General features: G+C 48.1%; 1 protein-coding gene across 1 annotated transcript; it reads right to left on the minus strand.

Moving 5' to 3' along the window:
• Positions 1-644: 644 nt before the first annotated feature.
• On the minus strand, positions 645-27,514 carry HID1 (HID1 domain containing). Its single transcript, XM_064395952.1, has 19 exons — positions 27,299-27,514; positions 20,138-20,287; positions 17,678-17,848; positions 14,912-15,025; positions 13,234-13,340; positions 12,644-12,760; positions 11,675-11,897; positions 11,217-11,273; positions 10,980-11,120; positions 10,509-10,599; positions 9,722-9,873; positions 8,442-8,520; positions 7,676-7,840; positions 6,343-6,570; positions 5,730-5,860; positions 4,211-4,291; positions 3,734-3,825; positions 3,251-3,409; positions 645-2,786 (listed from the first exon to the last, which is right to left on the minus strand). The coding sequence occupies exons 1-19, from the start codon at positions 27,362-27,364 to the stop codon at positions 2,723-2,725; spliced, it is 2,388 nt and encodes a 795-aa protein (XP_064252022.1). The 5' UTR covers positions 27,365-27,514; the 3' UTR covers positions 645-2,722.
• Between the last annotated feature and the right edge of the window lie 77 nt (positions 27,515-27,591).

Raw genomic sequence — 27,591 nt, forward strand, 5'->3', positions numbered from 1 at the left:
CAATAAAGTTAATTATTATTCTCATGTCAGTGTTTGTACCATGGGATCCACAGGACTTACATGCTAAGGTCTGACCTCAAACCTTCTTAGTGATTGACAGCCTGGGTGCAAGGAGAGATGGCACTTGGTGGGCAAACCATGACATGGATTTTATCCAGTTTAATGGATAAAACACTGGTTTAAGTCACTGAGCTTTCACAGAGCAGGTGACTTTGGAATGAACAGTGAATACATGACTGAAGACATGATCAGCATGGACAGGAATGAAGCCCACCAGCTCCAACTCTCACCTACAGCCACCACAGATCAGATAAACAGTCAAGGCCCTCCATGGCCTTTCCTAACAGCCCCCAGGGCCAGGGTGCCTGTTTTTCAGGTCTCAACTGCACAAAGGCTTTAGCAAAGGGTTCACTAACACAGGGGACTTGATCCTGTTTAATCTTTGATGATGCTACAAACACAGAAATGGCCAAACCCACACAATTCAGGCTCATTTCCAAGAGTCAAATCTTAATTTTTGGTTATAAAACAAAATTACCACTGCAGAGGAAGCCAGCCCATGGTCCCCTGGTGGCACAAATCACATAAAACAAACAAGATTATAAACCTCCCTCTGGAGAAGGGGGAAAAAAAGTACCCAAGTGCATGTTTCAGTTAATCTTTATCTTTCTGTCCATAAGTAAGCAAAGAGTTTACAGTGCAAGTTGATTTCCACAGAACAAGGATCAGACTCCAAACACCAAGAAACAAACAAAAAGGCTTCCAGAGGAACTCACAAAGAAACAAAGCAGAAAAGAGAGGACGGAAGAGATCATGAGAACCAGCAGATCCATGGGAGGGAAGAGGCAAAGCACATGGGACACGGGAGGCCCCGTTCCAGCTGTGAGGTGCAAGTGCCATACAATCAGAGTCTGGCCCCACCAAATCACATTCTTGTACAGGAGATTCTCCAAGTGAAACAGAGCCCTCACCCTGTTTACACCTGAACAGAGGTGGGGTCAGGATGGGAGAAGTGCTGGGTGGCAAAGTGGGTTGGAGATGGGAGGCAGGTGGGGGAATAACCTCTCTCTATTTCACTTCTTTCTTATCCTTCAGAAAACTGTTCCAATTTTATTTCACTTTCTACTGGCCTGGGACTCCATTCTCTCTCAGTGCCCAGAGGAGGAAACCACCTGAGTACAGGCCAGTGGGAGCCAGCAGCACACTGGAGCAGCTCTCTGGGAGAGGATGGTCCTGCTGTTACCACTGCAGCTGCAGAGCTTAGGCCAGGGTTACAGTCACAGAGTGTGTGTCACACTGTCCCTGTGCCTAATGTGACAGACCTGTTTCCATGCAGTGATGCCACTGGGTCTAACCTGTGGCAAACAGCTCGTGGCCAGCAATCCTCCCAAGAACCTGAATAAAAAGAGCACCAAGGATTATGCTTTGATGGAAAGGTCTCAGTTCATGACAGGACCCCTCACATTTCAGTGCCTAAAGCCCACGTGAGTCTAAGACAGCAGCCCCTCCCAGCAGAACATGAAATTTGATTCAAACTCCAGGGTGTCTCCACTCACCAATGTGTAACCCCACAATGCTGGACCAAGCCAGCAACAGTGGATCTCCCACCAATTTCCATTCTGGCTTCCCAAAATGTACACGTGCTTGGGACCCAATACATTCAAGATCCAATAACTTGGTCAATAAGCAAAATGCCCTAAAGAATTCAACTTTGCCTCAGCACTCTCCACTCCCTACTGACATGGAGATGCTTTTCCTCCTACAACTTCCAAATTCCTCCTACAACTTCCCTGAGTGCCTCCCTCAAACCCTTGCCTTAACAGTAGTGTGCAAAAGACCCTTCTGCTCCCTGCATTGCATCAGCCTGCCAGGCAAAGATGGAAGGATATGGTTCCTTTCAAACCCAGGTGACACTGTCCTTTCAGCCAGTGGGAGAAGACTTAAAAGAGTGAAGTCAGGTCTCTTCTCCTTGCTCTCACTGAGTCAGTCCCTTCCTTCCTCTGGATTAAACTTAAAAGTAAGACAGGCTCCTTTGCAACAGTCCACCAGGCTGCTGGGCCTGGAAGCTAAGGAAAAACTTCTGAGCCACACCAACAAAACTTCTCAAGCAGCTTTCCAGGAAAGGACTAGAGAGATTCAGAACTGAGACACAAAGTTCTCCTTCAACATCTTCTCCTTTCATTTAGGTGGGAAAGACTTCCCTATATGCAACTGAGACACCAGGGAGAGACCTGCAGCCAGAAGGGATGCCCTGGAAACTTTATGGAGCTACATGGAAGTAACTGCAGTTTCCAAACCCTGTCTCCTGCAGCAATAGCAGCTTCTCCCTTTGCACCCAATTTACAGCTAGTATTTTTCAATTAAATGCTGACTCTGACCAGGGCAAGGACAGGGTCAGATCGGTTTCCAAACCACATCCAGAAGCAAAAGAGTAACAGAGGAGCTAAGAACAGTCTGATTTCTAGTGCAACCACAACAATGGACAATCCCTTAGATATCTTTAACTCAAGGTTCGTGGTGAAGGGTGAGGGAAGAGAAGTGAGCTGGGGGGAGGGATGCCCAAGCAGGTCCCGATTAAAGCTTTAAATGACAGGGAGGTAAATGAACTGATTGTCCTTTTGGTCTCTCAGCTGGACGTGAAATGCAGGAATAGCTGTGATGAAGCAGCACGCCACAGTCCTTAGATCCAGTGTGTTTCTCTCAGTAGAGGTAAGTGTTCTCTTCAGACCCGTTGAATTTCAAACAGCTTAACATCTGTGTCATACCAGATCGGGGGATCCACATTCCTGAGAGAGAAAGACAAGAGCAGCTTTACTCCCTGTGGCCAGTTACATAGAATTCAAATCTCACAGCCATGATTTCAGGAGCTGGCTGCACAGCGTGCCTTCAGCTTTGCATAAAAGGAAGTCACTGTTTGAGAGACAATGCACCTTACAGGGATGACAGTATCTACAACATCCCACAAAGCCAGAGCTTTGCATAAAATCTCTGCACCAGACCCTCTGGGCAGCTTTTCTATTCCCTGCTGCTGCCAGTTTTCAAACAAGCAGCACTCCCAGAACAACCCCCTTCACATCACCCACTCAAAGTTTTGGAGCAGCTGATACACCCCAGTCTCTTCCAAGGGAACAACATCTTTCTCTCCTGTAAATATGAGATAACCCAGGGCTGGCTGAGGGCACGCAATTCTCTCTGTAGGGCTCCCAAAAGTCTGGAAAAGACCAAGGCAGGCTGCACACAGCTGGTTTACCTCAAATAAATAACTCCCCACATGTAGGTGCGGAACCACATGGCAGTGCCCGAGTTTGCCTGGTACTTGCGGATGAGGATGGGGTGAGGCACTGGCAGCAGCCCCACCAAGGTGCCATGCTGCAGGAACTTGAGGATCTCCGACTCATCCGTGAGACCCCTGCCAAGACACAGACCAGGAACATCCTTAGCATGTCCCACAGACACTTCCAAAACTGCTGCAGCACGAAGGACCAGCCTAAACAAACACTGATACTGAGCCGAGGCCCAGGAGAACACACTCCCTCTCCTCTGTAAACAGAGCAGAGAAGGGATCAGACAAACAAGATGTTTGGCAAGGCAAGTAACAACTCTGCTGAGCCCAAGATGCTTTCAATTAAACTTTACAAGGTTTCCCTTAGAGGCCCTCCAAGTTCAAATTCTGCCAAGCTCATATTGCTCCTTAAACAACACACAGCCCTTCCTTTCCAAAAAATCTCCTTACTTGTCAATGCAGATCTTCTCCACCTGAGGGACCAGCACCTGTAAGAGCCGCATGATTGTCTGCAGGGGGAGCTTTGACTTCCAAGACATCACCTGTAGGTAGGAAAACAGCAGGGAAATGAGTACACTGCATGAGCAGGTTTTTACAGCTGTCTCCACAATCTCTGCAACAAATGAAGTTTACAATAATCACAAAGCTGGTGGGTGAACTGAGTGCACAGGAGCAATACAATAAATCCTGGAGCACTAGAATTATGAGGCACCCAATAAGAACAGTGGGGCATTGGTTTGAAACAGGTAAATGAAATATTTCTTTGCAGATGTCAGTAAATTAAACTTCTGGAGCTTTGACCTCAAGTGCCTGTGAGGAAATGCTGCTCTAGGAAAGCCTCTGATAGCAGGGAAGGGGCAGGGAGTGTGAGGTATTTCTGCCACAACTCTTTCTCATTATTTATTTCCTGTGTAAAGATGCCCTTACCCAGTCAGGAGTTGGAGTCCACTGTCCACTGGAGGATGCACTAGAGAGACGCCTTCGATCCCGCCAGGAATGTGATGCCTCCTATCAATAAACATTATTTTCAACAAACAAAAACAAACAAATGTAAATCACACTTAAGAGTAAGAAATAAAATCCATTTTCTGCTGATATTCTCCCCAGATTTTCTAGACCACTACTGGGAAAGACAGCTCAGCCTGTCTCTAGAACATGTCAAACCCACCCGACCTTCATTCACCCAACCCATGTGCTCTCACCCAGAGAGTGGCAATATTTAATGAAGCTGGAGGACCCTGACAGCTTCAGTCACCACTGTTGACACTCTGCTGGAACAATCCACAGTGACAGAGTTAAAACAGCACTGACAAGAGACTGTTCAGAGGGATGCTTCTTTCTTTTGGCACAGAGATGATATAACTAAGGGCCACAGATTTTTCAGCCTCTGTCTACTGAGTATCTCTGTGATTTTTTTGTGTCCATTCTGGAATATCTTAAAGAGCATTTTTCCAAGAGTAGGCTCCCAGCAACTCTTATCTAATAACTCTTGCCTCTTGAGGAATGACACACTCAACCTGGCTTTCCATATTCATGGTGGGAAGCAGGGAAGGAAATAACCCTCTAAAATCACTGTCAGTCTCTGCACAAGGTGAAAACAGAGAGGCTTTTTCCTTTAGCAATGCTTCCTGACCATTCAGAGCTACAGCATGGAGCTGACTTTTCTATAAAATAAATGGGCACAGCACTTCCTTCCAACAGCCACCCTGCAGCTCCACATAAATGGACTCATTCACTCGTCACCTTCTCAACCAGAAACAGCCAGCTTGGGGTAGAGCTGTGCCTGTGTTTTTCTGGCTGGGGAACAGCTTGAGCCAGCTGCTGGACACAGATGGAAAGACCCATGATTATGTTTCATGGGCTGCTGGAAGAAGAAACCTTCCACAAGTTCTCAGTCAAGATCTCAATTAATGATAACATAATTAATTGTGTGCTTAAGACGTCTCGCTAGCTTCAACTGGTACCAGGCAAGGCCAGGAAGGGTAAGTAAAATTGGTCCTGGAGTATTTGGGATTTCTGTACATTCCAATTTATTCAAGGCCACTCTGAGGGCAGCACCAGCTAGTTAAAAGGTTCTGGTAGAGCTCTCCATCCCAAGGGAGATGAAAAAGAAGCAGCAGTAAGAACCTGAGTTGGAAATCAGGAAACATCAGGATCAGGAGGTTTCATGGACATCCTCTGGCAATTCTGTACTCACTGCTCTGTCATAGTCTTCATGTTGGAGAAAGCTCACTCAAGTGCCCCAGCTCTTGTGTCATAGCATAAACATGAAACACCCAAGATGATGTAACAGCCCTTCTGGACCACGTTGTGTCCCAGCACCCTGCACGTGTGCACACTGCCCTTAATGCAATGCCCTTCTTCAATGAGCCAACAGACCTCTTCTTCTAACCCCTCATTTTTGTTCACACCTAGACCTTCCCTGCACACCAGTGTCCAGCCTTACCCCACTCCAGGGCTCCCCATCACTCAGGGCTGCAGGGTTTCCCTCTGGTGACAGCTGGGAAGCCTCAGGCTCCAGGGAACGCATGGTCCCATCCTCTGACACCTGTGACTTCTCCGTGAGCTTGTCAATCCCTGTGTTCAAAGGAGGAAAAGCTCAGAAACACAAGCTAATTAAATAGGTTTAAAAGCAGAGGGCTCTTCTCTGCCCCACTATGCACAGACACCCTGTGTCTCTGCTGATATTGGAAAAGCTCCCCTTTCAGCAGGAGAAGCAAGATTTAGCTTTGATTTCACAACCCCAAAGGACTTTTTCTCTACAAAAATGCTCCCTGAGGAGGAGGAACACAGATTCACATGGATACAGTTAACCTGAGCCAACAGGTCAAGATTAGGACAAATGGTCATGTGGACACTAAGTCTGAGAGGACAGAAACTCAAGGCAGTTTGTTTGTGATCAGCTTGGGCCAACTGATCTGAAACTCAGACTGAAAGGCAGTTAACTTATTCACAAATGTAAACTCCTAATCTCTCCACACCCAGTGAAAGGGTGAGTCCACACCATATCCCACAGAGAAAACAAACCTCTCCTGTCCCAAAGGTAAACTAAAGCTCACCTGGAGTAGCCACCAGACTGGTCTTCAGCGTCCCTGGCTCAGCAGGGGCAGCGGGACGTGAGCCTTCCATGGAGACCCCGTCCTGGGAGTTGGTGCGGGAAATGGGCTCAGGGCTTTTCTTCTTGCGCTGCAGCCCCTTCTGGATGGACTGGGAGTCCGTGGGCAGGTTGGCCAGCTGGTGAAAGACATTCCGCTTGCGGATAACAGCATAGACCAAATTGGAGTTCCCTGGGAATCACAGCGACAGAATGAGGGGAGAGGGCTCAAAGAGCTCTGCCAACCCAGCACAGCTCGCTGGGTGCACAAAGCCTGACTGCTCCCACCCACAGAGGCACAGGGAAAAAGAGCAGAGCTCAATATCCTCTTATCCATTATAAAGCACTACAGGAAATTCAGTGAAATCCTCCCTAGGCTGGAAAGCCGACAAGAAATGGCTTGGTGAGGGATATTCACACAGCTGAGAAGAAAAGGGACAGTTTGAACCATGTATTAGTATCTATTTTAGAAGAAAAGGTTACTAGCCGAAGTTCAACATTCTTCCATCTTCAAAAGAACTCACAAAAGAAATCAGGACACTTTGAGGAGACACAAGCTTGAAATAGCAAAGCCAAAAGGCCAGAATTCTTACTGCCTGCAAGATGGCACAGAACAGAATGAAACCATCCTCTAATACAGAACACAAATTACACCCACAAAGGCTGGTTTTGGATTTGGCAATTGCCACATGCAAGATTCCCATCAGGGAAGCAGAATGGCCATTCTTGATTTGCAAGTTTAAAGCAAAACACTAAATTTTGACCAGGCTTAGGGACCTTATTTTATTATTTATTAGGTAAAAGATTGTCATGCTATTAACAGGGAAAGCATTAGGCATTTCCTGGAAAGTAGCAAATATCAGAACTTTCTTTGGATGAGGTGGTTTGGTCTTCAGGCCCCAGAGACCTGCCAAAGCAGAACTGAGAGGCACTTAAATGTTGTTTTCTCCCATCACCTACATTGCTGAGCAACATGAGCAGTTTCACAGCAACACCCAGCCATCACAACTTACATGTCACACACTCACTTTATGTTTATTTTCCTCTCTGTGCATCTCACCTTCTGCAGGACAGCTCAGGTTATGCTAATAATTAGCTGCCATCTCATTTTGCTGTAACCAAATCTCTGGGCCAGGACCCAGTGCTGATTATCTACTAACCCAACTTCTCAGTCCAATGTAGCTCATTTCTACACTTCCCACCTCCTCTCATCTCCTTGGACTTCCTCTGAACTTTCATCTGACATTCTCTTGGACTAAACTAGTGCAAACCCACTAATAAATAAAGCAGTCTGTTACCATCAAACTGGTACTGAATGATGTTGTTGAAAACTTCCAGCAAGAAGAAAACAAGATGGTGGTTCTGGACAGCAGAGAATAGGAACCAGGTGGTGGAAAAAGCCTCCAAGAGATGCAGTAACTTGTTAGCAGCCACCATGGAGAGAGACTTCAGGTATGGAGACACTGTGGAAGGCAAAGCAAATGAAAACTGAGAAAGAACCAAAGGGTATATATTCTCAAAAATACACCACTAAAAATGTTGCTTTTTTGACCTTCCCACCCTTGCACTTCTGAGAAAGCCTCATGGAACAACTGAGCCAAATGGTTCCACAGAAACATTTCTAAATACAAAGCAAATGAAATAGAGATATTGCCTAGTAAAATCAGGCATTGCTGCTTTTAGAGGGTTTTGTTTAGTCTTACACTAATAACAACACCTCTGCTGTGCATCCTGAAAAGCTTCACAACTGGAGCCACCTGGGCACTCACTAAGTCCAAGAGAAGCACCACCACTGTGAGGAGGTGACACTCCCTGCTGGAAAGGGACAGTACTGCCAACTACCCACACCAGGCCTGCTGGCAAATGTCCTGTCACCTCCCCAAGGCAGCTCCAGGACTCTGCTGTCCCTCCTTCTGCCCCATGTGACCGTGCAGGCAGATCTTATCTGCACTGGCCAGTGCCCTCCAGCAGCAGGCACTGGCCAGTGTTAGGGCAGACAGCCAGGGGCACAGGGAGAGGGCAGTGAGAGCACTGTGAGCTGTGGTTTCTCCCCACAGTGCTCACCGTTCACAACGATGGTGAGCAGGCAGTCGAAGAGGGGCTGCAGCCGCTGGTGCCCGCTGGTGATGATCTTGTGAAAGACCTGTGGAAGGAAGGAGCTCTTGAGCAAGGCAGCACCTTACTGAAAGCACCCTCTCAACCAAAACCAGTGCCACCCCCACACTAATCGCTTCCTGACACCATTCCTTCCTAGGCAGGGCCCTGCACACTCCACAATTACACAGGTGGGGAAGGCTGCTCTCACTGCAGACTTGTGCTCCAGGAGTACAAGGAATCCTTTGGGAATGTGATTAGGGCCCTATAACACTGCAAACAGAAAACTACTGTGAGCTGTTCAGCAACGTTCAGGCAGCCTGGGACAAAACTAAACCACCAGGAAGTAAGAGATGCCTTCACCTCCAACAGACTTTGATTCTGAACCCTTATGATAGCTGCTTGAAATGCCACAGAACTAATCATTTTACATTTGATTTTAGTGCAGACTTCTAACTGAAATGTTTGTCCTATTTTTAACTATATCTTCAGACATGGAAAGATTCCAGTGCCTTGTAACCAGTTCAGACATTCGCAATCTCGGCCTTCCCACCTTTAGTTATCATGTCTGTAAGGGAAGTCCTAAGCACAATTAAAACAAAGAAATTATCTGAGATTAATGGAATGTAAGAGCAAAACACATAACATCAAGAGCAGTTATGGTGGGCAGGTTTCTGCCTACTCCTTTGAACAGGAATCTCCTCTTGGACATTTATCAGAAGCTGCTGAGAGCTTCTTCTCTGGCAAATGAGAACATGACAGAAGGGAAGCACCCGAGGCTTGTATTGCAAAGCACACAGCTGCTCATAGGCAGTGTTGTGGGCAGACTGAGAGGTCAATGAAACTTACAGCAACCCAAAGCTGTAGAGCTGAGCTTGGCATCACTGTTGTCCCCACTGACAGATGTGCTCCACACATTTCTGGCTGTCTGGGACAGAGCCAGATCTCCTGCCTTCCCTACCAGTAGAGTAGAGGGCATGCACCCACCCCATCATGACAGCAGTGCAGCACCATGAGGAATCCTGTTCTTTGGGATCATATCATGCAGATGGAATTGCACCTCATGCATATGCACCCTGGCAGACACATCACCTCAGGTTAACAGTGTGCATCCCACACACTTCCTAGCTGCTCAGTGGGCTAGCTAGTAGTAGTAGACTAGCTTCCAGTCTAGGGAGGGTGAGTATATCAAAGGTGGACAATTATTTCTGGAGCTAGGAGGGTTCAAGAGGTGCTGGAGCTGTACTCACTATGATGAGCAGATCTGCATGTGTCCCTGTGAAGACAGGGATGTCCATAGGCACTCGTACAGAATACGGCTTGTTCAGTCGCACCCCGAAGTTACGCTCCCCACTGAGAAGCAGGAGGATAAACACCCCAATGTGCATCAAGCCCACTCGTGCTGCAAGGAGAAAAAAACAAGAAAAACATGTCACAGTGAGACCAGTGGAATTCTGTGAGGGGCAGGGAGGAGAGAGGAGAAACACTATGGGACTGATTAAAAACTGCACAGACTAAACCATCCTGATAAGGGACATCCCACACAGCGCCTCCCTTCATTGTCAGCACCAGTGTCCTTCCCAAGCACATCTGTGTTAAGTGTTATCAGTGTTAAGTCTTGGATGCTTTTCTTCCTTATGTTCTTAATGTAAACCTATCATCATAGTAGTGAAGATCTGACTACTTCTCTCCACTACACAATAAAGGAGTTATGCCTGATTTACTCCCATAGCAAAGCAGACTGGTCATTTTTCTCTCTTCACTGGATCAGGGACACAATTTTCAACAAGAGGACTCAAAATGTTAACACATACTAAGGAAGGATCTCCCTTCCCTATATTGCAGGATAGATTGTGTCCTGCTTCCAGTCCCTTACAAACATTAAAACCCAATTAACCAGACAACTCCACTCCATGTCTATAGGTCAGGAACCTGCATTCAAGATGCTGTCAACTGGTAGGGAGGAAGCATCTCAAAAACATTCTAGCTCAGCTGTCAAGCACAAATTGTTCCAAATATTGAAAATAACCAACTTACACTGGTCTGCTCTGGCATCATTGAGAAAGTACAAGATTGGGACAAGAATGTCCAGAACATCGCTGCTCTTCAGCACAAAGAAGAGGAATTTCTGGAAGAAAAGGGAAGATTTCAGACAATCATAAGCACATACCCTGCACCATCCACAGGACTCAGGACAGGCAGTCTCTAGTTAATGAGTCTCTCAAGAGCATTAGAAAGGCTGGTGTATGCACTACCTCATCAACTCCAGCGTTACTTGTAGAGTTATTATAAAACTGTTGCATAACCTGCTTCCACCATAAACCTTCAGGAGCTGCAGCCCCTCTCCCAGGCTGTCTCTACAGCCAGACCCCCAGCCCCTGCATCAGTGGGGCTGATGACCACAGCACCCCAGAGCCAATGCCAACCACAGCCCTTCACCAGGGCTTGATCCAGCCAGAGTCACAACAACCAAGCCGGGGTGAAGCTCAGCAAGAAGCAGATCCACACCTTGTTGAAGTCACAGAGTTTCCAGAAGAGGACAAGGAGTTCCTGATGGAATTGTATCTTCTTGGCAGAGTTTGGCAGGTAGGTCTGGACCAGTGGGTTTGATAACAAGCGAGCCACTCCTTTCAGGATGAACTGGAAATCCTGCCAACAGATCAGGAAAGAGACTGTGGTGGGCCCAGGGCTAATGCAATGAGCATGAAATCAGACAGGGAACAGTGCAGGATGGGAACATGTTACCTCCTCCCGGTGTATCCTTGAGAGGTAATTCACAAACAGATTGTCTGGTCCAGGAGGCTGCATTCAAAGAAAAGGAGAGAAATGCTTACTGGCAAAGTATATTCAGGAATTTGAAGTATAACCACCAAGGTTTCTTATTTCAGCTTTCTGCTCTGAGTAATCCAGCTTTAAATGCAAAGAGACAGAGCACTGCATGGAATAGTGAAGTCAAGGGCTTTTCACTTACATGCTCCTGATTTAAGTCAGTGATTAAAATCTAGTTTTTTGGTCATGTACAGGTCTTCAGTGACAACAGGAGTGAAGAAGGATTGAAACAGAGAGAGCAGGCTACAAAGGGAGTAGCAGTGCTACTCAACAAGCAGTGCTGGGTCCTACAGCTCAACATTCAATACAAGCTGGTGTGAGAGGAGCCCAGTGAGTTCAGGAGAGCAGCAAATACAGATTCCAGTATCACTCACATCCACATCATCCATGGCTGTGCCAGTGGTTGTGCCATCCACGGTGGGACTTGAACTGGTGGAGCTGTCATAGTCCAAGGTGACGATCAGCACCTGGGCCGCCTCCTCCACCAGCGGCTCGCGGTAGTCAGAGAAGAGCAGGTGATTGTAAGGAATCCCATAACCCACGGGGTCGTAGGCACACACAACGTTCAGGAGCGAGGTGAAGAGTGGGAGTGCATGTCTGAGGAGGAGAAAATGTTTTAAGAGGCAGCAGCAGGAAACAGAAGGCACTGCCTTGGAGAGAGACAGGCATTTCTCTCCCCAGGAGCCTGGGGCCATGAAAAAACACAATCATTATCTCTAACCTGTGACAGCAGTTCATGATTGAGCAGCTCAGACCCAAGAGCCAAGACTGCAGCTCCCAGCTGGGCTCCTGGACTACAGCTGAGAGGGGAGGGGAGGTGAAAAAGGCCATCTGGGCTCCCAGAGGAATCATGTGCAAAATGGGAAAACGGAAAAGGACCTCAAAGCTCTCTAGCCTCTGGAAAGACAAAACTGTATTTCTTCAGCCTCCAGCCAGGTCTGTACTCCCCTAAGGTGTCACCTGAGGAGCTGGAAGTCCCAGAAGTACAATTTCACTAGAGGGCGGCATTTATCCGCCACCAACACCACGCCCCCTTCCTTCCCAAGGGAACTGCAGGGAACGGCACCTGCCCTTTCAAACAGGGCAGGGATCAGTCATCCTGCAGCAAACTCCAGTGGGCACCGTGCTCAGACTCTCCTTTTGCTGCTGAGGAACACTTCTGTCTAAGCAGAAATACTAATGGGGTGCACATGAGACAGGGACAAAGTAAAAGAACAGTCCTTGGATGTTGGAGGTAACAAGTCCTATGGTTACCCATTACCAAAACATTCCATGGAACAGATTTGAAGATATTTGAAGATATTTCTCCCCCTGGAACCCAGGCCCCCACCCTTTACCCTCACCTGTTCTCTGTAGAGCAGAAAAACTGTACCCAGGGGTTGGTGTTGCTGCTGTCTGAGGAGGGAGGCAGGTACATGGCCTCAGAGAAACAGGTCAGCAGCAGCTTCAGCAGCTCTGTCCTGGAAGGAGAAATAAAGGCCTGGAGCCATCAGGAGCAGGGACTGGGCATAGGAGGCACAATCACCACAACAACACATAAGGAAGGCTCAATCCCATCTAGAAAATCCTTCTGAGGGAGAGCTAAGCCCATTTCATTTCCTAAGCCATACTGCTGTCACTGGCACAAAGCTAAACAGAATTGCTCCCTTACAAAAAAGAAATCCAGTACAGAGCTCCCTGGCATTTCCAGAACAGCAGTGTTTACCCAGTTCCTGCTGCAGACAGTCTGACTCCCACCTTATGTTACGAAAAGCTGCTCAAAAGGTCAGCTGGGTTTTTTTCTGTGTTGCTAGTCCTGTTACCTTGGAAAGGAGCAAGCAGAAAGCTCCTTGGGAATCATGGATACTCAAGGAGGCAAAGAGACCTCATCTCCCCCAGATCTCCCTCTCCTGAGCCCAGTTTCTTTCTATTCAGCCTTAGCAGAAGCTCTTACCTATTCAAGTCATGGATGTAGTTGGGCTGTGGAGAATGAGCAAAGCCCACTCCTGCCTCCCAGATGTACTCACAGCTGTCAATGGAGTGGATATCTTCTGCTGTGTCCTGTGGGAGAAATAAGAGGTTGAATCACAGAAGGAAGAAGCCAGACTTGGCAGCAATGGTGGTACATCCAAGGCAGTTCAGCCCCTCTCTCTAGAAAAAACCAGCAGAGAAACACCCAGACAATTGAACTGTACAAAAGCTTCCCCGCAGGGCTGAAAAAGCAGGTGCTGATGTCTTCAAAGAGCTCAGCCTTTGCAAGCAAGGGATAAAACACAGAGATAAAAGTGCTATGCATGATGGAGGGAGCCCACATTTCCAGCCATAATTTTAGGGCTAACTTCAGTGGGAACATGGGTCAGTGCTGTGTCTCCTTTGCCCATTGTCTCACAGTTCTTCCTCTTTACTCAGTGGTACTTCAGCCAACATCCACCACGACCTGTGTCTCTGGGGCCACATGCTGCTCTGCCATGAACAGAAGATGGTGGCACCCATCTCTCTGCTCTTAAGCTGCAGTCAGACCAAGCCCAGAGAGGAAAAGTCAGCCCAGCAAAGACTATGGAGGCTGCAGGCAGCAGCAACAAGGAACATAAATCATTCACAATCTCAGTGTCTAATTCCAGTTGCCCAGAATCCTGAAAAACCAGTCTGGCTGCTGCCAAGGGAAAAATCACAGGTGCAAGTGGTGGGGGGAGGCTCTCCCAGGAAAATCCATTGTCACCCTGACTTTGTGCAATCCATCCCAGGTGACAGCACTGGACAGGGAGTCCATCTGTTTCAGCACCACTACTCATAGCACATGGGTAGCTCTGATCCAGCCTTGCCCCTTCAGCCCCAGGTGACAGATTTCAACTCTTTTTCTACTACTCAGAAACCCCAAGCAATCAATTTTGTACTCAGATTTGTCACAGAATTTTGCGGCCATCAAACACACCATGGTTTAGCATGCTCATTTTTAGTTTGTGTCACATCCAAAATGGAGAACTGTTGGGTTTTTTTTGTTTGTTTGTTTATAGACTGAACCTACAAAAAAACATGAGAGTCACTCACAGGGAGAAAGGAGGGAGATGCACCACAATCTGTTCTCTGTTCTTAGCACACCTGGTAGGAGATCCCTGCTTCAGGAAACTCCTCTGAGGTACAGTCACCAAAAGGATCAGAACATATTTAAATGTCTTTGCTGCCACAATGCAAAGAGGGAGAAGAGGTGGAAAGACACAACAGAGGCCATCTTCTCATTCAGATCACAGCACATGTGAGCAGGCAAACAGCTGCTTCCTGCCCCAGAATGCACCAAACTGCCAGAGAGAGGAACAAGGTGCTAAAGGTCTCTGCTCTGCTGGCAACAACAGAAGAGCAACTGTTTGCCAGCATAACCACCTTTTCCTGAGGTTTTAAGCTGTAGTGTGGGGGTAGTTGCCAGCCACTCCATTTGAGACTCATCCCCAGAACATCTGTTTTAGAAGGGACAAACACCACACCATAAACCCAAAATGATGATCAATATTACTCACTGTAGGGTCAAGCTCAGCAAATCTGTATTTTCCTGCCTGCAGGCTTGCAGGAAGCTGCTGGGGTTTCCCAGGGTCCCCCCCCACCATGCAGCTAATCTCATGATTCAATTTCCAACTCACCACCGTGCTCCTCCGGTGGCTCTGCACAGTGAAGTCGGGACAAAAGAGCAGATCTGTGACAGCGAGGAGCAAGGACTCGGCCAGTGGCCGGGCATTTTCATCATCTTCATCTCCCTGAAGTGACAAACAGAACAGCATTGTCAGTTCAGGCTGAGCAAAGAGCACACAGTAATGGCACAGCACAAGAAGACACAATCTCCAAAAACACATAGGGAGGTGAGACATCACACAGGAACAGGAGGGAACAAAAGAACAAAGGAGCAAAAACCCAGACGGTACAGGAAAGAAATTTCCCCCCGAATGGTGCTGATTGAACAGGAACAAGCTCTTTAATGACAGCAAACTGAGCACACAAGGGCCTGGAGATGTCAGGGAAAAAGAGTAGCACTGGGTACACCTTGCCACGTGGCTTGGCTTATTGAAGACAAAAGGAAAGAGAAGCATTGACAGAGAAGAGGGTTTTACAGTCATGAAGGAGGGTGATTTGGATGGTGCATGGAGACAGCAATAGGGAGAAGCCACCCAGCAGCAATAAGGTAAAAATCCCTCAAAGTTCTTTCTGCCTGGGCTGCCCAAAACTGGAGGTGACAGAACAGGGTGAGGCTGTGTGCATCAGGCAAGGGGCTGCCCCAGCCTGCCTCAGCAGAGCGAGCACAACAGCAGAGAGGATTGTGCCATCTCCAGCATTCAAAGAATCTCTCCAAGCACGCATGGCTACTCCTCTGCAGCTGTTGCCACGGGAAACCTTGCCAGATCCTGCCTGTCAAAGAGCATCCTGCCTGGGAGGCCTTCCCACCACACGCTGGTGCTGGAGGGAAAGACAGAGAGCAGGAATGGCAGGAGCTTATCTACCTCAGCCAGGCCTCTGTCAGCCTGAGCACAACACACAGCTCTTCAATCACAGCAGGCAGCTATGCAGACAGTGGTCTGTGTGGCTCTGAATCTGTCTTGGTGACAGCAGGGAGGATACCACAAACAGAACCCGGATATAGAACAGGCACACAGAGGATGGATGGAGCCAGCAAAGATGCTTTGACTTGTGCTCACAGTCAGAGGAGAAATGACAACCATTAGGGTCCAAGGGCATTTCTTTTCCAAGACTGATCTTTACTAAGAGTATCTTGACTGCCAGAAGTAATGTCCCTGCAGGCTGCAGGTACCACCACATCCAAAATGGTGACGCACAACAAAGCAGTAGATCTGAACACAATACAGACTCCCACAGAGGAGGGAGAAGCCATGGCTCCAGGAAGCTCTGTCATCCATCACTCCATCATGAAGCAGATGAAGCATAATCACAGAGATATTTACTAAGAGTCCAGGCATACCACCATCTTCAGCTCCCAGACAGAAATCAGCCACCAGACAGCAAAGCTGTTGCCCCAGATTAGATGTTATCCCAGCTTCCCTAACATCTCAGGGATGTATTTGTTATCCCAGCCTTACAAGTTAAATGCACAAGGTTAAATGACTGAGCACACCAAGCCAAAGCAGCTCCACCCACACTCTGGAGGGTTCCCCAACACAGCTAAGGTGGACTGGGCTGGATCACCTTGGGGTGACTCCACCACTGTGAGGCTGAGAAACTCATTTCTAGGTGCTGAACAAAGTGGAAAAACAGGAATAACAGCAGCCTGCCTAGATCAGAGCACCAGGCACCCCTGCATTTTCCTTCCCAAAACAAGCTCCTCCATTGTTAAGCCTCACCAGCACTCCCTGGCCCCTGCAGGGATGATAAGACTGACAACCACCACCCTCCCAATAGCAAAAATTACAAAGCACGACTAGCAAAGACTTCCCTTTTCATCACCTAGAATTTCCTTTTGATGTGTCCTCAGGCAAAGCAGATTAGAGGTGACAGGCAGACAGCAAAAGGTGCCAGTTTATATAGTACCAACCACTGCCAACCCTTCATAACTGTCCCCAAAGACACGGCACTGCTCTTAGACTCAGGAGAACCACATAGTTCAGTACAGCCACACTGACTGCAGATCACAAACTCATAGGAACAGGCTCTCTATGCACAGAGCAGCCGAGGGAGCAAGCAGGTAAAGACATACTCCTGGTATAACTCAGCTGTGCTCTCAGTGCTGCTATTCCTCCTGTTTGCAGAAGATCCTAAAGCACTTTCTCCCCGTTCCTCTGAGAGATACAAAAGAGCCCCATTGTGCTTGCTCTCCAGACAAAGAAATGTGGGGAGGCTGAGATACTCCCCGTGGTTATGTACTTCACTGACAGAGCCAGAAACAGAACCACTCCTTAACCACTCTTGCTCAGCTTCACCTCCCAGGTTAGGTCCCCTGGCTGAAACTGCATCACTCAGCTTATAAGCAGGTATTGAATCATGATGCCAAGAGCTTCTCTGGCACTGTTCACTTTAAATGCGACATTGTAAAATCAGCGCAAACAACACCCTGTTGCATCTGGATTTGAAACTTAAATCAACTGTAATTAATGGAACAAGGACATTTCAGTCTAAGAAAGTCATACAGCCTTCAGTACAGCTCTCAGATTCATTAAGACTCATACCTCCAGTTGTACTGGAGAAGCCTTTCCTCACATATCAGTGCTCTCCCATAGCTACATACACAAGTGAAATATCCAGAAGATGCAGCAAGAACCAAAGGAAGGGAAAAAATTTTAAAAGTGCCACCTAATTTCTGACCACATAGAAATAACAGGAATAAAGTTGCCCCCAAATAGTGTCTCCTCACTGCAGCCTCCCCATCACCCTCCAGAAAGAAGAATAAGTGACAAGAGACAGACCCCTCCTCGGCCTGCCCCAGGGACAGTTGACCAGAAGAAACCTCTCCAGTCTGGGTCCTCAAAGATGTAAGGCAGGATACGGGTGAGGAGCCGACAGCAGTTCAAGACAATTTGTCTTTCCTTCTCCGTGTGGCAGCCACTCTCTGCTCCCTGCACCAGCTTCTCCACAGCCTGAAGGAAACAAAACCAAGGAAGGCAGCATTAGCCTGGGCTCAAGTTAGCAAGAGCTAGGCAGGTCTGTCCTGCTGGCAATACCCTCACACAGACTTATAAGCAGATCTTGGGAGTCCATTTGCTCTCAGTTTAACAGCACAGTTGTTTGAAACTCTGTAAAAAACAGGGTTAATGATTTTAAACAGACCTTCTTGAATTTCTGCTGTTCCACTGCAAGAGACCTCAAATGCCAGGGCTAATCCATGCAGCACATGTGTGGTGCCACGTGAGACAAACAGCCAAAGCACCAGAAGGCTCCTTCCAGCACTGCTCCATGACACCATGCACTGAAAAGGGCAGATGAGATTAATCAGCTGCAGCAAGTACATGAGATGCAGGCAGGAAGGACCAAGGCTGCAGCACTGTGCTGCATCGAGGGAGGCTCTGGCAGGGGATGATCACACAGAAACACACAGTCTGACAGTTCTGTCTGTGTGATTACAGCAGGAACCTCTCCTGACTCAAGAGGTGGCAGCTAAGCTGCTGCCTGTGTTATGTGTAGGGATACAGCCTCCAGCAGCATCTGTCAAGGTCCTGCTGCAGAAGAGGGTGGTAGCCCAGGTTTCCCCACTGCCCATGTAAACAGGACTGCTGCTCCAGAAAGAGCTTCTGGGCTGAGACTCTGCAGTCCACCCAGTGGCTGCTGCAACTGCCAGTGGAGGGTCACTGGGCTTCTCAGAATAGATGTGGGTCTCACCAGGCAGCAACTACAGGCACAGGAGGCAGTGACAGGAGGTTTTACCCACAGATAGAAAAAAGCAGTCTCTTCCCTCCACAGCTGCCCCCAGTTGCTCTTACTCCCTGATCCCAAGGGGAAACAGAGGGGAAATGAAAGCCAAAACATTTAACAAGGATTCACCTTGCTGCTTTTTAATTCATGAGGTCATGTGTCCCTGCTTATTTTCATGGCAGACTGCCTGGGTCACTGACTCTGCCAGCCTGCGTCACTGCATTAATGGGTATTTAAGTGCTGTTTGTCCCAGCCTGTCACACACTAACTGAGCTGAACGATTTCTTCAGGCACACTTATGATTGTACAGCCCGAATCTCCAACCATGACTGTAAATGACATTTCTTCACAAACACACAGTATTGCTAAGTCCAGTGGCACATTGCACATGGCACAAGTCAGGGCTCTCAGACTGGCAAAAGCACTGCTAGAGTGGGCTCCTATAACACTGATATCCCAAAATCTACAGCCCACGCATAAACAGTCCTGCAGTGACAAGGCCTCCCAGCACACCTGTTTCCAGTAGGGAAAAGAGACCATATTTTAGTCTTGGTTTGGGAAGAAAGAAGACACAGAGTCGAAGGGGTTACAGATCTTCTAAGTCCTTCTCAACTCCCAAACAGCTCACTGCCAGAAGCCAATACCAGGGATGTTTTTTCCCAGTTTTCCTCATGTTCATATTTTTTCTCAAGTATCCTCTACATGCATCTGTCTACAATTCACAGTCAGAGGCACCTTCACTATGATTCAGTAAGTCTCATTCACATATTGTAGAGGAGGAAAGAAAAACAGGATGGCAGCAACTATTTAAAACTGGAAAAGTGCCATTCCAAATGTTTTCAACTACAAATTCAAGGCTAGTCTTGGCATGGCTCAAATCAGGAGCATTGTTAACACCTGCACTTTCTCAGGCAGAGTTAGTCTCAGGCTGTTGCTCACCAGCTTGACAATTTGTCAAACCTGGCAGGGTAGGAAATGCTGTTCAATGTCCTGTGCTCCACACAAGGACATGGTAACACCAGAAGCAGCATCAGGAATGTTCTGTTATCACAGAATGAAGAAAATTCTTAAGATCTTCCTCAAATTTCATCTAGGCATTTGCACAGTGACAGTATGCACATCCCTCTGGGATCTCTCAGCTTGAAGCCAGACTGGTGCATGGTGAGGCACAATTAGGTGCAGACAAGGAACGGGATGTTTCAGCCTCACCACGAATACGCAGCCTTGCTACAAAGTCCCCTGAGCAAAAAGCAGTTTATAGAACAGGTGAGACCCAAGAGGACAGAGTGAAACACAGAAAGGGGACAGGAGGAAAAAGGCTCCAAACTAATCAAACACCAGCTATGGTCTGTGCCAACCTATGAGAGGAACGTTGAGGAACCCTCAGGAGGAGACAGGGACAAGCAAGCACATTGTGTGGTACAAGGCACCTGTTAATCCTTGGAAACCACAGTTCTGTTGATCCAGAGACACCCCAGCTAGCACAGCCACAAGGAATAAAACAGCACCAAACTTACCTTGTAACACAAAGTTGCCAAATTTGAAGGTGATTCTTCTCTCACTGCTCGGATCTCTGCAGCTGGTACAAGAGCAAAGACATCCTGCACTGAAGTGGCTGTGTCTGCCCAGAACTGGTCCCAAAAGGCATTATCCGTGGCCTCCACAGGCTGTGGGGAGACAAATGTTGTTATAGATGTGGAACTACCATTCCATATGATCCAATCATCAGCAATTATGCCTGGCTTGGGGATGGGATGAGGCAAGAAGAGGTTCAATAAAACATACTAGCACTGGTTTTATGTGTCAGCCTCTGTTTGGATGATTTATCTCCCAAATTGAACATTCCTTCAGACATACAGGAGACTTCATGTCTGTCTACAACTGCTGCTAGTAATCCAGATCTTCATCACTGCACATGGGCCAGGCTGTCCTTGTGCACTCTGCCACCTTCAGAGCAAGTCAAGGAAGCCCTGAGCGTGCATTGGAATTACTTCTGTTGTAACCAAAATCTCAAGGAAGTAATCAGGGACAAGGAAGTAATCATTAGGGCACGAACAAACCCACAGAACTGACAGACCCACCTCAAAGCACTTACAGATAAAATGCAATTGATCTTTCTGAATCAAATATTTATAGAGAACTGGACTCAGTGCAGCCAGTCGCTGCCAAGGCTTTGTTCTTAAAAAGCACTAAGTGTGCCATTCAAAGAGGAGATGGAAGAAGGAGACCAAAGAAAATCCATTTCAAACCTGCAGTCTCAGAAGCTCATACCCCAACCCAGTCCTGGGAATACACCTCTTTCTACTACATTTTCTGCTTATACTTGCCAAGAGATAGGCACTGCCCAAACACAGCTGTGAGGCCTCATCCCACCCAGGGGTTCAGCTACAGGGGCAGGATAAATACATGCCTGTTTATGACAAGCAGTGTGAAATAAATGGATCCAGAAGAGGAAAATGTGAGCTTTCCCAGGAGTTTCACCAGCCATGGTGTGGGCATGCTTGGCAGGTCAGAAGAGCTGCTCACCTGAGCACCGCCAGCTCCTGGCTTGGGGCAAGGAGGAGCCTCCTGCCTGCGACCAGCACCAGTTCCAAAGCAAACAGCAGCGCTCCCTAAGGGCAATAATCAGCACCATTGGGTGGGTCTTGCACGTCAGATATGAAAGGGGCAAAAATATGACTGTGTTTAATTCAAACAACTCCTGCCCACTCCCAGATCTGCTGCAGAAGGCAGAAAATCTGTCCAGCTCTGTGCTGTGTCTAAATGCAGCTGAGATGCCAGTTGGGGGAGAACAGGTCACTCACAACTGTGACACAGGGAAGTGCTGCATTGCCCTGTTTGCTGTCACCTCCTGAACTAACAGCCCCAGCCCATGGCATGTGATGTGTCACCACCACCGCAGGCCAGAAAGTGAGAGGGGCCAGCTACGTCAGACTGGTACAGCAGGTTATTGCCCTGCAGCTCCTTGCCTTAATGCTTCAGCGCTGCTGCTCCTAGTCCTTCCAGTCATGCAGTGAACCAGCCCAAGCGACCCTCCAGTCTCTAAAACCCAAACCAGAAAGAAACCCCTGTGTGTTCAGACATCTTATTAAACTCAGCCCTAGTGTTGAAAACCTAATTTTTTTCACCAAAGCAAGATCCCACCAAACCTCTTCCCAAGGGAAGAGCAACTTTTCCCAAAAGGTTCAAGATCACAGGTCCTCAGAGGGGATCTGTAAGAACAATCCAATCCAATACTCACAGCCTGACTTTCAGCTGAGCATGTGAAAGAACTGAGCTCTTTGTAACCTGGACATGAAGCACTTAAATGGAAGGAAAGCGATTTTGCACGTCTCATCTCTAATAGTACTCCTCAAAAAGAGCCAAGTATTTAGAAATCTGATCTATGCACTGCATGAAATACCCTACAAATCCTACACCCCATTTCAAACCACACACCACAACCTCATGTACAACTGCCACATGTACATCCTGGCTGCCTGCCACAGCCACTCCCACTGACAACAGAAAGCAGAAATTGCTGCTAATTGGGCATCATGAATAAATAATGCCTTCATTCTCATCGGGGGGGGGGGGGGGGGGGGGGGGGAGCAAAAACCATTTCCCTCCAGCAGACACTGATCCCTTTACCTCCCACTAGCCTGAGGCCTCCTCAGAGGTTGAACACAGCCTCTGTTTTACAGATGGCAGCCCAACAGGGACTGAGGAACTCTGACTGCAGTCCCTTGGAGCAGGGAAGCACAGGGGCGATTCCCTGAGCTGCAGTGTTGGATGTGCAGCAGCATTCATGTCTCTGCTGCCATCTTGGCAAACAGATTATGCTAAAACACTGGTACCTTGCATTTTTAATAGCTGCAGCAAGCCAGCTCTTCATCAACAGATGGTATCCCATGTACAATCCTGGGACATGGATTCAGTACTGAGTCACTCACATCCCCACTGTCCCCCTGTTTTAATTACCAGCCTGGAATCATGAAGCTACTCAATCCATATGATATTCATCTCCTTGATGGAACATTACTGGCTGTTTTTAAGCTGATTGTTTTCTGCATGCAACATCTCTAGGGATCTAAATACCCATTTCCTCAGCTGAGCTCACCCAACAGACTGTATCCAGCCTCACAGAGGAGAGAAATACAGAGACCTAGATGAGCCTTGTTCACCAGCCAGGGATATCTTCATTTGGAAATGTCAAGAATTAGGTACAAGTGTTGGTACAGCACATGCTGCAGTCACAAATCCCAGAGCACTCCTAGCCTTGACAGTGCTTCGGCCAGAGAGCTCACGAGGAGCTGAATCCTCAGCACAGGTAAGAAAGAGCCTAATGCTCCTCCAGCACAGTGCAGACAACCAGCTCTGCACCAGCAGAGTAAGAATTGAGGGATCAGTAGCTCGACTCACTCTGGAAACACAACTGGCACATCTGGAGAGCAAAGGATCTTCCTGACCCACACACATCTCGTGGCAGAGGCTGCTGAAGGTACAGAACTGACTGGCAGAGAGAGACTCTGATCCCCAAGCCCAGCTCCACACCACAAGGTGAGGTAACTGCAGAGCAGAATGTTGCTGAGGACACAGTGGGCAGATCCAAGGTGATGTGACAGAGCGGGCAAGGAGGGAGACTTTTGCCTTCAATTAAGACTTCCCACCTGCACGCTGGCCAAACAAAGGTAAAACCAGTCATTCTGGACACCTCCATTCTTTGTTTTCTGCTAGTTGTAAATGTTGTGTTTCAGGTTCTTTGAAGCACACCACACACATGCTGCAGAAATTAGGAAAGGAAGGCACTCGGTTTGCAAGCCTCATGCAAGTTACTGAGCAGAGAATCACAGCCTGAGCAGCAATCCCCAGACAAACAGGATACCTCACAGGAAACAGGAAAACAGAGAGGGCCTGACCATGTCCTAAAAACAGGAAAAGCTCCCAAGGCACAGTCTAGCCTATTTGTTACCGTCCTCAACCTGACAGCAGCACCACCTTTGCTTTCTCTTTCAGACACAGTTCCTCACAAACTCCAGCAGTGTGTGTGTGCATGTTTGTACCTCCTCCCGACCAAGAGCTCTCTGCACTTACAGCTTAAATCAAATTCCTAACAACTCCTCCAACAGGCCCCCACTGGAGGACGGTTCTAAAACTAATTCTAGGATTGCTGCAGATCATCAGCAGAGAACCAAGGGACAAGCAGCCTCTAGCCTTGCTCAGTGTGCTCTCTTTTTGCTTCTTGCCAACATCCCATCAACCACGGCAGCAATCCCTTGGAGCAGAGGCTCTCCTTGATCTGAGGCTCAACAGCAGAGCAAGTCCCTCATCCCTGCCCCAGGTTTGCAGCTCAGGTGATCTGTTACAGCAGTTGCTCCTCTCCACCCCAAATGTGGCAGAACTGTGGTGTGTAATCCCCATTCACACAGCACCTGACTGAGCTTTAGATCAGGTAACCCTGCAGGGCCAGGGAGTAGTTTGAGGCAATTCACAAATCTTTGTACCACTTGTTTGTGAGCTACTGTGCAAAAGGAAAGCCTGTGGACAGACTTATTCTAAATATAAATAACTAGTAAGATTTCATCCCTCCAGCCAAGGACAGCACCTCGACACAGGCTTCAGAACAGTAATATTTTTTTTCTATAGGATCTTTGCAGTCAGCAGGGCAGAATCAATGAGACTTCAAGTCTACCACCAGTCCTCTGCTCTCACAGCAGAGACAGTGTTGCCAAACAAACTGGAAAATGGGATTTGTAGAAGTCTGGCAGGGAAAGACCAAGACAAAAGTCAGCTGTGTCAAGTGTTAGTTACAGCTTTGCTTTTAAGACAGCTTCACTTTTGATCAACCTGAGCGTCTTGGACAGCTGAGTGAAGCTTGAACACTGTAAGAAATGGTCTGCCAGGGACCAGCCTTTCTCCAAGCACAAGATGTGCCTTCATCAGACTCAAGCTAACAGCCCATTGTATTCCTGGATTTCCACACCATTGAAAAGGAAAGGACTCGGGTTTGTCCCTCATGTTTGATTCTTCCTGCCTCTTTAAAATCAGAGGCACAGCTCCCATTAAAATCTAACAAGCTGGTACACCAGATCAAAATTTCTTATCTTCTGGCTGGTTGCTGGCAGGAGCCCCAAGTGACTGGGAAAAGAAAAGGTGGCTCCCCAGCAGTTACAGCTCCCAGACCTGCAAGTGACCAGCCATGAGGAACTGTCACATCCACAATCCACGTTCCTTTCATCTGTTAAATAGGCAGCACTTTTATGGGCAGTCTGGGAGGGCTCACACATTCTCTATTATGAAGCACATCTGTTTTATTATCAAAGGGACGGGCCCTACCAGCATAATGTGTGCAAATGCAATGTAATATATACATATCATATAAAAAGCCTAAAGACCATTTCTCCATGTGTGACTATAAATATACATCTGTAATATAAGTTAATTTCTTCCTTCTGGTAATACTTCTGGTTTTAATCACTGAAATAATTCTGAAGTGATTTTTTCTTTTTTAATACTCTTACACCTTTAGAGTTTCTCTTTGGCAGTTAAAAAATCAATTAAGTCAATTCCATTTGTGTCCAGACTTGGTTCCACGTTCAAGTTTTGGACTCCACATGTGCTGTAAGCAATCAAGTGTTATGTTCCTTACAGATTTATTTAATTTTTTTTTAAAATGCTCAGATGGAAACACTCATTTTTTTAATTAAGAAAAGCCTGGAGATTATAAAAACTTATTTTTAAGAAAAAATTAACTTCTGTGCCAACTCCAAACCTTCACCAATGAGTGAACAGTGACTTTGGCTCAACTACTTCTTCCCAAGAGACCCTTAGGAAGCCCTCACAGTGCATTCTGAGCTCAGAGTTCACGTTACAGATGATTTGACGAGAATCTCTTTGTCCAGCTCCCTAATTTCAGAGGAGAAGACTGCAAAACAGGAGACAGGTGCTGAGGAAGCAAAGCGTGTTGTGAACCAATAGCTTGGAAGGATTTGGCTCTGTCCATTACTGCAGGCTGGTTTTGGATCCAGGATCTCACAGACCAGGAGGTTTTGCTGCTGGTAAGGGATCAGAAGGCTCCAGGAGAGCCCAGTCATGCGTTCTGCACGAGCAAACACTGGTGCCCTTCTACAGAATGTCAATATGGGAGCGCCAACACCCCACCCTTTTCCACATGCACTCACTCTCGCCTAGATCACAGAGACGCGAAATGAATCCAGCCAAGAATAAAGCTTTTACTCCTTCCTTTTTATTCGGGGCCCCAGTGAACCTTCTTCCCTTACACAGGTCGATAAACCAGGGGAGGGGAGCGCTCTCGCCTGGGCTGGAGATCCAAGGGATTGCCTCACAGGATTTTCTTTGTGAACAGCAGACTGGGCAGAGCCCTGCAGGCCTGATTTACCGCCCTCCAATCTCACTTTACAAGCACATTTCCCCACGAAGGAAGGACAGCCCAAAGCTGAGGATACTCTGAACTATCTGGCATGCAGAAGAGACTTTGGAAGAACCCCTTAAAACATTAATTCCCCCACTTCTCTCTTTACCTACATTCATAACTAGTGGTTTTTAAGAATATATTAACAAAATCATTCTTTAGAAATGCAGATAAATGTGATATTGCTTTAGAAAGTAAAAACATGTTTTTTTCCAGTCTCTTTCACAGCCTTATCCATCTATAATTCAATTTCCAGTAGTAGCCTCTGTCTCTTGAGTTTTCAGTTTTCTCCTACCAGCCTTTACCTCTTTGCATCCATACCTTTTCGTGTGAAAAGGTATTAACTACACTAACTACCTTTCTTCCATGACCCCCATGTTTTCCTAGCAGCTGTTATTGCCTTACTTCTAAAGGTGGATCATAACAGCTGCTCTCCATTCTAGTTTAGAAGAACACGAGATGTGACTTCTCAATACAGCAAAATCCTTCTGCTCCTTAGACTGAAGGACAGGCTACTAATTTTCTGCCAGCGTGCTGCTGCTGCTGCTGGGCACTCCACTTCAAACAAAAATTAAGCAAGCTCCCAGGACAGGCACAACATATGTTAGACCTAGACAGCGACCCTCCCTTCACACAACCCTCACTTTCACTTAACTCCTTCTCCACCTCAGCCTGCAGAAATAAAGCATCAATTCACAAGTCAGAGATGGAAACCTCTGCTGCCAACAGCACAGCTGCCCAGCAACCCTTTCCATCAGCTATTACCTAAAAACAGGGCACGGTTCTCCACCCATTATCCGCGGGGGTGGGAGAAAGGATACAGAAAAGGGAGCAGCGGCAAACCGTGTGATGTAAACCCGCCAGCGGAATACATCAGAAGCTGTGGACATCCCTTACGACAGCAGCGTCTGCTCTGTTAGCACAAGACGCTGTTCAGCAAGGCACAAGATGTCATCAGAGGCGGTGACAGGGCCCGGACACGGCTGGCAGCTGCCGCGGGGTCCGGCCGGTGCTCCTCTCCAGACGGGTGACAGGGCGATGGGCGCAGCCGGCCTTGAGCCCCATCGCACGGCCTGGCTGGCAGAGCCTGGCAGGGCCGGCCGTGGCTGCAGCCCCGCGGCCGCGGGTCCCCAGCAGCCCCGGCCCCACAGGCAGGGCCCGCCCGGGGACCGCGCTCAGGAGGGGCCGGCTGTGGGGGCTCCTCAGGGCGGAGGTTCCCGAGATGGCGCGGCCCCCCCGGCCCCCCGCCCGAGATGGCGGCCCTCACCTGGGTCTTGGTGGTGAGCTGGATCACCGCCTTCCTGAAGTTGAGCTTGGAGTCGGCGCTGCCCATGGTGCGGGCAGGGCCGGGCAGGGCTGTCCCCTCACGCCGCCGCTGACGCCATCCCCGGCCCCGCGCCGGCGGCTCCCGCTGCCGGCCTCCCTCCTCCTGTCAAACCGGGGCTCACCGATCCCTCCCTGCCTCCGCCCGAGGCTCCTCCTCCGCCGGCTCTCCATCCCTACATCCCGCCCCGCCGCCTCCCCTGTTTTCCCACCTCCGCCTGTCATCCATCCGCCGCT

Source organism: Passer domesticus, chromosome 20 (assembly GCF_036417665.1).
Source record: "Passer domesticus isolate bPasDom1 chromosome 20, bPasDom1.hap1, whole genome shotgun sequence".
Classification (NCBI taxonomy): domain Eukaryota; kingdom Metazoa; phylum Chordata; class Aves; order Passeriformes; family Passeridae; genus Passer; species Passer domesticus.